Source organism: Hyperolius riggenbachi, chromosome 1, assembly GCF_040937935.1.
Source record: "Hyperolius riggenbachi isolate aHypRig1 chromosome 1, aHypRig1.pri, whole genome shotgun sequence".
Lineage (NCBI taxonomy): Eukaryota > Metazoa > Chordata > Amphibia > Anura > Hyperoliidae > Hyperolius > Hyperolius riggenbachi.
This window is the reverse complement of record NC_090646.1, coordinates 482155146-482168261: the sequence shown is the minus strand read 5'-3', so window position 1 is coordinate 482168261 and position 13116 is coordinate 482155146. Positions and strand designations below refer to the sequence as shown.

The 13116-nt window shown below is 38.8% G+C and overlaps 1 gene segment (V, D, J or C); it reads right to left on the bottom strand.

Moving 5' to 3' along the window:
• Nucleotides 1-345: 345 nt before the first annotated feature.
• The window catches only part of LOC137521921 (T cell receptor alpha chain constant-like), a 35414-nt gene continuing 22643 nt past the window's right edge, over nucleotides 346-13116 (bottom strand). Inside the window, 4 exon segments of the C gene segment in view lie at nucleotides 346-903; nucleotides 4939-5046; nucleotides 6896-6949; nucleotides 8059-8334. Coding sequence covers nucleotides 4940-5046; nucleotides 6896-6949; nucleotides 8059-8334 — 437 coding nt within the window.

Genomic DNA, 13116 nt, shown 5'->3' with positions numbered 1-13116 from the left:
TCAGCCACATACACACAGCTGTATGTAGCATTGCCTAGAGCAGTGATCTGCAAACTTGGCTCTCCAGCTGTTAAGGAATTACAAGTCCCACAATGCATTGCAGGAGCCTGACAGCCACAGTCATGATTCATAAAGGCAAATGCATTGTGGGACTTGGAGAGCCAAGTTTGCAGATCACTGGCCTAGAGCATGCTCATCCAAAGTGTCACAAATATGACCAATATTGCAGGAACACTTTATAAATACTTGTCAGTTAATACATGTTGATGAAAAGCAGTAATACACAGAGACCTATAGTTGTTTTTAAAATAAATCATTTATTATTTCGTACAATAACATAGTCTCATTAAAAACTGCTAACTATTCTCCGATTGTACAAATGTAACATATATAATAGTACAAATATACATATAACATTCATATAAGTCAAGTGAGGCATTAAACTAGGAGTCTAGAACAAGCAAACCATTAAATGGCAAGCAGGTTACACCATACTTGCCATACAGGGAAAATACAACTTATGAAATGTACAACATTAGTATAAACAAGCATACAAACTATTTATAATATCCAAGTGAAAATAAAAATGACATACAGATTATTAACAAATCATGATTCTGTTTTTTTGAACCATGATCAATATATTTTGATAGTTTTGGTTTCACAGGATTGTCGGAGGGTTTTACAACAGTTTACTACATATTAAAAAGGAAATCTTGATGTAATGTCCGGATTCTAGGCAGCCCAAGATACAGTATATGGAGGAGAGGCTTTGGAAGGAATTGGAAGGATTGTGTTGGAGTCTTTTGTATTTTATGCATGTCAAGGAAGACAGAAATAGAACTGATGATTGCTGATTGTCCATGTGTAATCATCTATAGCTATTCTCCTGCAGACCAGTTCCTGTTAAAGAAAAGTAAAATATTATTATTATAATAGTAGTGTGATAGAGAAAACTGGCTTGTTACACTAATAATTGAAAAGATTAGTAAAGTCAAACTGCAATTTGCTAAAATATAGTTTTGCGTTATAGATAAACTAGTGAAAATTAAAAACGTGCTCAGCAAATCCTGAATAGAGATGGGCCGAACCTCCGATTTTAGGTTCGCGAACCGGGTTCGCGAACTTTCGCGTAACATTCGGTTCGCGTTAAAGTTCGCGAACTGCAATAGACTTCAATGGGGATGCGAACTTTGAAAAAAAAAAATAATTATGCTGGCCACAAAACTGATGGAAAAGATGTTTCAAGGGGTCTAACACCTGGAGGGGGGCATGGCGGAGTGGGATACATGCCAAAAGTCTCGAGGAAAAATCTGGATTTGACGCAAAGCAGCGTTTTAAGGGCAGAAATCACATTGAATGCTAAATGACAGGCCTAAAGTGCTTTAAAACATCTTGCATGTGTATACATCAATCAGGTAGTGTAATTAAGGTACTGCTTCACACTGACACACCAAACTCACCGTGTAACGCACCGCAAACAGCTGTTTGTGTAGTGATGGCCGTGCTGGACTGGTGCGCACCATGGCGAGAGTGCAGGTTTTGGTGGCTTTACAGCCCATATGGTCGCCTGGCTGATGAACAGAACAGGTATGCAGTGGCGGGTTCACTGAACAGTACAGGTATACAGTGGCGGTTCACTGAACACAACAGGTATGCAGTGCCGGGTTCACTGAACAGGTATACAGTGGCGGGTTCACTGAACAGAACAGGTATACAGTGGCGGGTTCACAGAACAGGTATGCAGTGGCAGGTTCACTGAACAGGTATACAGTGGCGGGTCCACGGAACAGAACAGGTATGCAGTGGCGGGTTCACTGAACACAACAGGTATGCAGTGGTGGGTTCACTGAACAGGTATGCAGTGGTGGGTACACTGAACACAACAGGTATGCAGTGGCGGGTTCACTGAACAGTACAGGTATACAGTGGCAGGTTCACTGAACAGAACAGGTATGCAGTGACGGGTTCACTGAACAGTACAGGTATACAGTGGCAGGTTCACTGAACACAACAGGTATGCAGTGGCGGGTTCACTGAACACAACAGGTATGCAGTGGCGGGTTCACTGAACACAACAGGTATGCAGTGGCGGGTTCACTGAACAGGTATGCAGTGGCGGGTTCACTGAACAGTACAGGTATACAGTGGCGGGTTCACTGAACACAACAGGTATGCAGTGGCGGGTTCACTGAACAGGTATACAGTGGCGGGTTCACTGAACAGAACAGGTATACAGTGGCGGGTTCACAGAACAGGTATGCAGTGGCAGGTTCACTGAACACAACAGGTATGCAGTGGCGGGTTCACTGAACAGGTATGCAGTGGTGGGTTCACAGAACAGGTATGCAGTGGTGGGTTCACAGTACAGGTATGCAGTGGTGGGTTCACAGCACAGGTATGCAGTGGTGGGTTCACAGAACAGGTATGCAGTGGTGGGTTCACAGCACAGGTATGCAGTGGCAGGTTCACTGAACAGGTATGCAGTGATGGGTTCACAGCACAGGTATGCAGTGGCAGGTTCACTGAACAGGTATGCAGTGATGGGTTCACAGCACAGGTATGCAGTGATGGGTTCACAGAACAGGTATGCAGTGGTGGGTTCACAGCACAGGTATGCAGTGGCAGGTTCACTGAACAGGTATGCAGTGATGGGTTCACAGAACAGGTATGCAGTGGCAGGTTCACTGAACAGGTATGCAGTGGTGGGTTCACAGTACAGGTATGCAGTGGTGGGTTCACAGAACAGGTATGCAGCCAGCCAGGAACAAGTTAAGCCTAACTAATCTTTCCCTGAGAGACAGTCTGCAGCAGCTCGCCCTACTCTCACTAACGCAGGCAGCACACGAGTGACCGTAATGGCCGCCGCTGCCTGCCTTATATAAGGGGGGGTGGGGCTCCAGGGGCTAGTGTAGCCTAGTTGGCTACACTGGGCCTGCTGACTGTGATGTAGAGGGTCAAAGTTGACCCTCAAGGTGCATTATGGGGCGAACCGAACTTCCACAAAGGTTCGCCAGCGGGACGCGAACGCGAACCACCGAAGTTCGCGTGGAACCGTTCGCCGGCGAACCGTTCGGCCCATCTCTAATGCTGAAGGAGGCTGAAGAAATCTACCTACTGCTCAAGCGGCAATAACCATCTCTGATCCTCTCCAGACATCACCTGCACCATATTTTTACCATGATAGTTACTGCTGCTTTGCCATTTCTCCAGCTTCCTCCCAGTCCCCTTGCTGTGCTCAATGTCATTAAAGGACACCTGAAGTGAGTGGTATATGGAGGCTGCCTTATTGATTCCTTTTAAACAACACCAGTTCCCTGGCTGTCCTGCTGATCTCTTTGGCAACACAAGTGTCTGATGCACACACCTGAAACATGCATGTGGCTAATCCAGCCAGACTGATCTGCGTGATTGTTCAGGATCCATGGCTAAAAGTATTAGAGGAATAGGATCAACAGGGCAGCCAGGCATTGTTTAAAAATAAATAAACATGTCAGCCTCCATATCGATCTCACTTCAGGTGTGCTTTATCAAATGATAAATCCTGTCTGCAGCCATCAATAATATGTTACACATGTCACCTGAGTCAACATTAACAATACATCAAAATTTCCTTTTGCCTTGGTTTCTTGATAATCTGTCAACAGCTATTTGAAGTGAACCCAAGGTGAGAGTGATATGGAGGCTGCCATATTTATTTCTTTTTAAGCAATACCAGTTGCCTGGCTGTCATGCTGATCCTCTGCCTCTAATACTTTCAGCCATAGACCTTGAACAAGCATGCAGCAGATCAGGTGTTTCTGACAATATTGTCAGAACTGTCAGAACTGAAGAGATTAGTGGCATGCTTGTTTCTGGTCTACTTCAGACACTGCTGTAGCCAAATAGATCACCAGGGCTGCCAGGCAACTGATATTGTTTAAAAGGAAAAAAATATGGCAGTCTTCATATCACTCTCACCTCGGGTTCACTTTAAAGTTTAGGAGTGTGGTCCGAAAATAAGAGTGACAGGGAAACGTACTATCTATAATGCATTTGATGATTATTGCATTTTTTCCCTCTCTATCTCTAATACTAAAAATATTTCCATGCAGTCCATGTAAAGAAGGTAATCAATTCTGATATTTTAAGTGAAGGAAGTTATAGTTGTAAGAGGAGATCTTTGCACTTATTTGAGTACACAGATCTTTAATTTTTAGTGTAATTCCATTTTTGTGTTACTGTGAACATGTATCCAATTATTTACAGAGTGAGACTCAGGCTTTAGTCATAAATTTTGCTTGCTAATTTCTCCTTTATTAAGCTTCTCACATTAACCACCTGTCACTAGACTGATGTCCGCTAATCCTGACAGCAACATCACGTGACTAGAAATAGCAACAGTTAGCCAGTGGGGCAACTTATTGACGGCGGAAGGAACAGACACAATTTGTAATTTAGACCTATAGCTCACTTTATAAACAGATAATGGCTCACTTTAAGTTCACTCTCCAAGCATTTCTCCATACATGTTTTTCTACATCTCTATCTAAATGTAATTAGGTATATTTCATACATTTCTTTGGCACAACAACCTGGCACAGCATTCATCATGTATGGATGAGGCCAGTAATTAGTATATTGGTAAAGGACTGTTGCTGGTATTTTAATCTTAAGCTGTGTAACATAGCAGTAGTGCTATTACCTATTTAGCAGTTGTTCATAAACAATGTCTTACTCCTCCTTATTCCTAACTGTAACCTCCTTCCTAACGTAAACCACTTCCCCTAATGTCCATCCCCATGCCTAACCCTAAATTCTCCCCAATGTAAAATGTTTTAACTTTATTTTTACATTTTAATTTCAACATATTTTCATGTTTTCTCCCTCTTACAGCTATACTCATATAAATTATGGTATCGTATGAGTAATAAAGAACCTTCTGGGCTACTTACTGACCTTAAGACGACCAAAGTCGCAGAGTGATGATTACATTGAATACAACTGCTTTGGCTGTAAGAAGCCTCCAACCATGCATATGTAGGGACAGAATGTTCAAAGTTGGATCTGTAAAAAAGAAAGGAAATAATGATTTACTATACATCTTTGTATTAAACATATTTTAAGAATATTTAAATAAGAAATCCACGCACCACCATAAGGCATTACAGACAGAAATTAATGGAACTATGTATGTCATATGTACTTGCCCAGCACCTGTCACTGCATATGTTTGCTTAATGAGATACAACTACTAAACTTATGTCAGAGTCTGACATTAATCAACTTGTTGAAAACTATGAACATCACAGATCTACAGCAATGTCCTAAAACTGCCTCTATAAGCAATTTGTTTCAACATAATTTGCTAGACATTTAATTATGCTACATATACCTGGATTCACCTCCACCCATCTTGCTGAGGTGGATGTATATTTCATTAGTTGGTAAAAGCTATAAAAGTTAAAATTGGTTTCTTAAATCTCATTGGAATCTGGTTATATGAGACCTGAGGGTGAGTTTCCAGGGCTGCATGTCTTCTAACAGATATGACAAAAATGTACCAACATCACTGTTGTTTGTTTTAATCTATGGAAGGGCAAGCAAGAGGGGTGAGATATTACAGGAATACTCCAGGACAGGAGCACATCCAGACACTATGGTCCTTATCCAATTTACTTTTTCTCCTAAGTTTTCTTCTATTTGATAATTTTTTATATTCTGTTTAAAGTAACTTTTTAGCACTCTGGAATTTAAAAAGTACCATAAAGTAGGTGGAAAAGTACTGTCAAAATATTTAAAGTAATTTCTTGCCTGCTGGTGGCCTAAAAGACATTTTACTGGTAAAGTCTTAAAATACCACCTAGGAGAAAATGTAGGTAAACAGGTGAATTGAATAAGGGCATATTACTCTAGATCTAAGATGTAAGAATCCATCACTAACTCATTTTTTTCTTGCAGTAAAAGCATTTAAGCTGTATCTCAAGCAATTTGAATTGCATTTTAAAAGGAACAATGAAAAGTTAGAGCACTAATCTGGTTAGTAGGTTATCTGCTTCCCAGATGTGGAGGTTTTCTTCCACTTCCTGCCAATAAAAAGTGAAGTTCTATGGATGGAGGGGTGTACATTAAGAAATATATAAAGACATGGCTTTAAGGGTCTCAATTCAAGATTGTTCTGGATCTGATGTTTATTTGTAAGGCCTGGCACACACCATGCAATTTCCCCTCAGATCAACAGATTGAATCAATAATTTTAGACTGATCCGATCAGCTTCTGATAGATAACAGGATCAGTTCTGTGCAGTAGTGATTAGAAAATTGATCCCGTTATCAATCGGGAGCTGATTGGACCTGTCAGAAATTATCGATTTGACCCACTGATCTGATGGGAAATTGCATGGTGTGTACCAGGCCGATGCATATTATAACAGAGCAGTATTAATCTTGATTGTGCTCGCTATTGAATTTAATGAGTGGTTGAGACCAAATGGTATTCAAATGCAAATAAAATGCTATCCACATGCAAAGTCACATGAACACACGTTTAGTAAATTAAAATAATTTGCCGAAGTATCATATCTAGGGAACCAGTGATTGATAGGTTTCATGCATATTTTTCTGTGTACAGTGAATCACACAATTCAGAAATGTAGGTAGTCATGCCCTAGGAATTGTGTAATTCTCAGCAGGAAGATACACAAACCTGTATGCTTATATTCAGGTAATTAAAACAGTTACCAGTTCACTAAATCATTCACTAATTCATTATACCATCAAAAATGTACACACTTGCTAAACTTGACCTTGCAAAGAAGCAGTTTATTTGATTCCAAATAAAAAAAATGATATTAGCACGAGTGGCTAAATTATAGTAACAGATATACAATAAGCTTTTTAAGAAAATGTAACTTACTTGTGTGGAAATTTTCATCAATAGATAGTGACTTGCAAGTCTCATCAGTATCAGCTGAAAGATAAAAACGACAGTAATCAGATGATAGCGAAATTCCACAATTATGCTCCTGTGGTTAATATAACTCATATATTCAAAAGTTTACAGGTATGGTAGTCCTTCCTCTTTAAAGTGTTATAATAAGGCTGGATAGTATGGGAGACACAGTCAGATGTGGCCTATGATAACACATGGATTTTACGCTCCGAGATGTATTTATGTTGTCCTCTGCACTGTACACCTATTATTATCAGATTTGTTAACTACCAAGATTAGTCATTTTTGCTGCAGGTCAGACATAGTTTATGAGTGGATCCTTCCAGGTCAATAGCCGTTATTTCCCTTAACCTTAAGATAGGAGTGGCACTGCTGATGTTTGATTTTGATTGGCCATAGTATGAGCAGACAAGACCTCCGATAAAAATCTGCCATGTAGAGCATTGCCTCAACTATTATTTGCCAGTGATTCCAAGTAAGCTAGGCCTACATGTAGAATCTATGAAAAGGGGAGGTGAGGTGGGAGAGGAGCAGGAGATCAGCTTCTGCAGGGACACAATAGTAAATTTTTAAAATGTATCCAACTTTGCTGGTAATTTTCTCATGGGATTACATTACAGGATTGGCAACATTAAGACATTAAGTAGCCAATTGATTTAATAAACTGCTGGAGCAGGTGCAAATTATTTCATGCTAAAGCAGAGGCCCTTATGATTTTTTTCTTTAAATATTAGTTATGGAGTCCATAGAAATGAGAGTGGACTGGTAGTAGATATATTTTTATCCTAAGACAGTAGACGGGATTAAAAATGTGCGTGTTCCAGTTACTGTGCCATGAGCTAATCTGGCAAGAAGAAAGAGCTCCATTCTGTTTATAGTGTGAGTATGGATAGACGGACATGTTGCTGCTTGGCAAACATCCTCACACAAGCACATGATGTAAGCATTTCAATTACTTCATCATTACCATAAAATTATAAAATGTTGTTGCTGTAAATAACTGAAATCTCAACTGTTACTAGTTTCGCCCTGACTGTTAATACAAATTCTATAGTTTATTTAAATTCCATCAATAATAAATATGTCACAAGTTCATATTTGCAAACAGTAAAATTGTATGCGCTTACCCGTGTCAGATTTTAGTAATACTTGGTTTCCATCATATTCCACATCACACTCGGGGTCATTAGAGGGGTTTGTATTATTCCATGTCACAGTACTGTATCTCCAAGTATTTCCATCAGACTTGTCCAGCACAGCAGTGTTATTCTTGTCTATTTTATCTACTTTGAAACGTTTGTCAGGGCTTGGGACATCAGTGATAAGACACACAGAGTTTGGCAGGCCTTCTTTAGTTTGCTTAGACGTCAGTTTGTATACAGATGGGACCTCTCGTGTTGTTTCTGCAAATAAAAAGACGGAAGGCATTCAATCAGTACATCTGTGTAAAGCTGGTCATATAGTACAAAACCATGACTCTACAATTTTGTAAAATGTAACCACTTCTATATAGTATAAATGTCAGCAGATTGACATTATTTGAGCAAACTGTATAAGTAAGCTCTCATACTACTTGGAAATGGTAAAACTGGACAAGACTTGACAAAATAGTACAACCAAGATTATATTATCAGTATGTATATATTGTAATTATGATTGATATATGTATAAAGCACCATTTTATTCTGTAGTGCTGTACAACAAGAGATTTAGGACCAGCTCAATATACTGTAGGTCTCTGGTAACTACTAAACTAAGAAAAAATCAGTCTTTTCATTTGTGATTATGTTCCTTTCTATCTACTAAACATATTTAACACTCAACATTAAGCTTTAAAGTCAAAAACACCAAATAAAATTGCACATGATAAGATTGTTTAGAAATTGTTCAGTCTGGTTCAATGTGTTTCAATTCATTATACGTTTATGCTGCTGTAATTCCGTTATTTAACTTGTAATTTATTATTTAGATACACATAGCATACAATATGTGTTTATACTACCTACTTAGCAGTGTTAGCATGGCCAAATGTCAGTTCACTTGTCCCAGTAATAACCACAGTGCTTATCACTATAACATAAACTGAAAGCTAGAAGCTTGATTATCGTTGTTTAAATCCCCCCAGAATAATTTTGTATCAAAGTCTGGGAAATGGAAAGTAATGTATAACTAGTAATTATTTTGATTATTAGTAATAATTTGTATTATTTGTTTGATGAATGGAGCATAAGTCACTCTTATGTTTTGATTATGTATGGCATTATGTCATGCATGGACTCAAATGATAAGCTGTAAATATACTTTGTGTCTATTTCATGTAATGCTCACATGAAAATGTCAGTATTCAATAAAGAACTTTGATATATAAAATAAAAACACAATTACTTCAAGACTTACTCGGAGCAATAGCTAGAGATGTTCCTTTTGCAAATATTAGTTTCCTTACACCCTCATGCTCACAGTGTTATGCTTCCTTACGTTATTCATTTCTTATACCTTCCATACGCTATGCAGACAATGTATTATTATACATATCTAATCATTTTATGACTATTTTTGGGATAAATGCAAGAGAAGCTAGGTACATTATTCCAATGTTGTCTACCTATTATGTTTAATAATATATTACATTGATTGTTTAACCTAGCACATAGCAAAAATGCATATTATTGTAAATAACTGTTTGGTTTCTTCATTGCACATGTAGACAGGCAATATCCAAGTTAAATACATACCAGGTTCTACTATCACTTTTGTTCCAGAACCAAAAATGAGTTTGCTATTACTGCTATAAGCACACAGTGCTACACCCTTACACTAAAATCACATGCCCATATATCAGTGGTAGCTTAGACATGTAATGTAGCTGCTGCAAATAAGTCGCTAATGTTCAATGGCTCCAAGGATGAAGAGGACATTTTCACAGATTTCCTAGTGAAGCAATCTATGCCCTACTAAATGCTTAATAATTAATAAACCTGCACTACAAACTAAAAGCCTGCAAAAGTAACAGCTAGCAGCCTGCTAGGACCTGAGCCCTGAGCCCCTAAAACTTTTCCTAAGTGTCACTGCTTCTTACTGTTTTCTCACCTTATGTTTTTAATAACTTTTTCAGAGCACAGCAAGCAAAAGCATTTTTATTTTAGGCACCTAACACCAACACATCTGTCTGCTTTGAGTACGCGATTAATCAAGTTCATCTATCTTAGTTTACAATCACTAGTGGCATGGCATTCATGTGACTACTCCAGTTACTTCCTTCCAGCTCTCAGGGTTGTTTCAGAATGACATTCCCTACTACAGAATATCTGCAGAAATTGAGGATGGCTTCTTTCCCTGGACTGTAATGCACTATCCTTCCTCTAGATCCACTTGAAAGAATGATCAGATGCCTATGCAACTGTTAATGCTGATTGTACCATTGTGAAAAGTGAAAGCTATATTTATATTTCCTTTATTAACACTGATATCCCACAGTATTAGGGGATGGGCATGCAACAATTAGTCTTTTTTGGTGTTTAATATATTTTATATACCATATGCAAAAAATTATATATATATATATATATATATATATATATATATATATATATATATATATATATATATTTTTTTTTTTTTTTTTTTTTTTTTTTTGGGTGGGTGGGGGTTTGATTGAAAAGCACAGGGAGTTAACTACTGTTAACAGTATCAGCATGTAGTAAATATGAATATATAACATAACCATCTGATAAATGATAGTATGGGGCAGAAGAAATTGTCTGAGAGGACTGCAATGTGAAAAGCTAAAAAGTTTTCCTATTTTTACTTCAACCATTGAGAAATCAAAAATACAAAAAATACAAAATAAGTAACTACTCTGCATGTTCGGAGGATTGATGTAACCACAGATTCACTTCACTGCACTGGTAAATCATGCTAATTGCATAGAGAAATCCCATTGAATTCTAGATTTGCATTCTGTAAATGATAATATGTGTAATAACGTCAGACCATTATCTAGTTTGGTCTAATGGTAAACTCACCAGGTATTACCACAAGCTTTGTTCCATGTCCAAATATAACTTTGTTATAGTTATTTGCACTGTGATAAAACCAAGGGGCAGACTGCTGTAACGAGAAAGGGAATAGGAGTGCAGCTAAGGCTAGACAGGTACTGGTGGTAGGGGATTCAATTATTAGGCGCACAGACAGGGTAATCTGTCGAAGAAACCGTGAATGCCGTACAGTCTGTTGCCTCCCGGGTGCTCGGGTTCGGCATATAGCGGAAAGAATTGACAGATTATTGGGTGGGGCTGGGGAAGACCCGGCTGTCATGGTACACATTGGCACCAATGACAAAGTTAGTGGGAGATGGAAGGTCCTCAAAAATGATTTTCAGGTACTTGGAGATAAACTTAAAGCAAGGACCTCCAAGGTGGTGTTCTCTGAAATACTGCCAGTGCCACGTGCTACATCTGAGAGACAGAGGGAGCTTAGGGAGTTAAATAAGTGGCTGAGAAATTGGTGTAGGAAGGAAGGGTTTGGGTTCCTGGAGAACTGGGCAGACTTTGCAGTCGGCTACAGGTTCTACAGCAGGGACGGGCTGCACCTTAATGGGGAGGGTGCAGCTGCATTGGGGGAGAAGATGGCTAAACGGTTGGAGGAGATTTTAAACTAGGATCTGGGGGGAGGCGGGAGGATAAAGTCTCAACATATAGACAAGATAAGGTAAAAAGACAGTGGGAGCCTAACATTATGGGGGGTGGAGAGGGGGGTGGGGACAGTGTAAAGATTAAGGAGGTTGGTAAAACTTCAAGTAGCCCATTTCAGGTAAACAAAATTGGTAAATGTGGTGGTAAAAATATAAAGTGCATGATAACCAATGCTCGGAGCCTTGCAAATAAAATAGATGAACTAGAGTTCATTCTGAATGACAAAGGCTATGACATTGTGGGAATAACCGAGACATGGATGGATGAAAGTCATGACTGGATAGCCAATTTAAAAGGATACAATGTGTTCAGGAGGGATAGAACAGGGAAAAAAGGTGGAGGGGTTTGTCTCTTTGTTAAGAATTCTTTTACAGCTGTCCTCAACGATGAGATGGAGGAAGATTGCGAAGATGTGGAGTCCGTTTGGGTAAATATTCATGGTGGAAATAAAAGTTGCCAATTGCTTATTGGGGTATGCTACAGACCACCTCATATTAATGAAGCTGCAGAACTGCAATTACTACAGCAAATTGAAAAAGCGGCAAGTAAAAATGAGGTCATAGTTATGGGCGACTTCAACTTTCCAGACATTGACTGGGGTATTGAGGCTACCCATTCTGGTAAAAGCAGCAGATTTCTGGCAGCACTACAGGACAATTACTTGACTCAAATGGTAACGGAACCAACTAGGGGGAATGCGTTACTGGATCTGATCATTTCGAATAGACCAGATAATGTATCAAATGTGCAGGTTCAAGAACATTTGGGAAATAGTGATCACAACATGATAACGTTTGATCTGGTGACTGATAGGCCACGGGGCAGCGGGACCACTAAAACTATGAATTTTAGAAAAGCAAAGTTCAATCAAATTAGGCAGGCACTAAGTTTGGTGAACTGGGATAATGTACTACAAGGGGAGGACACTGAAGGGAAATGGCAAGCTTTTAAACGTATTCTCAATCAATATTGTAGTATGTATATCCCATATGGAAACAAAATGTCTAGGAATAAAAAAAGGCCTCTATGGATGAATAGAAAGGTTATAGATAAAATGAAGAGGAAAAAGAATGCCTATAAGGTCCTAAAACAGGAGGGGTCCGAGGCTGCACTCAGCAATTACAAGGAGTGCAATAAAAATTGTAAAAAAGAAATTAGGCTAGCAAAGATCGAAGCTGAAAATCAAATCGCTAGGGATATCAAATCTAACCCAAAAAAGTTTTACAAGTACATCAACTCTAAAAAAAGAAAGGTTGACTGTATAGGACTCCTAAAGGATGAAGGTGGAAACTTAATGGTGGATGACCAAGGTAAGGCAGAGTTATTAAATGCTTTCTTTGCTTCTGTCTTTACAAAGGAAACAGCACTGTTGCAAATTACAGAGGCGGATGAGTCTCAATCTTCTAACTGTAATATTAAATACTTAACGCAGGAAGAAGTAAAGGCAAGACTAAATAAATTAAAAATAGACAAGGCACCTGGCCCGGATGG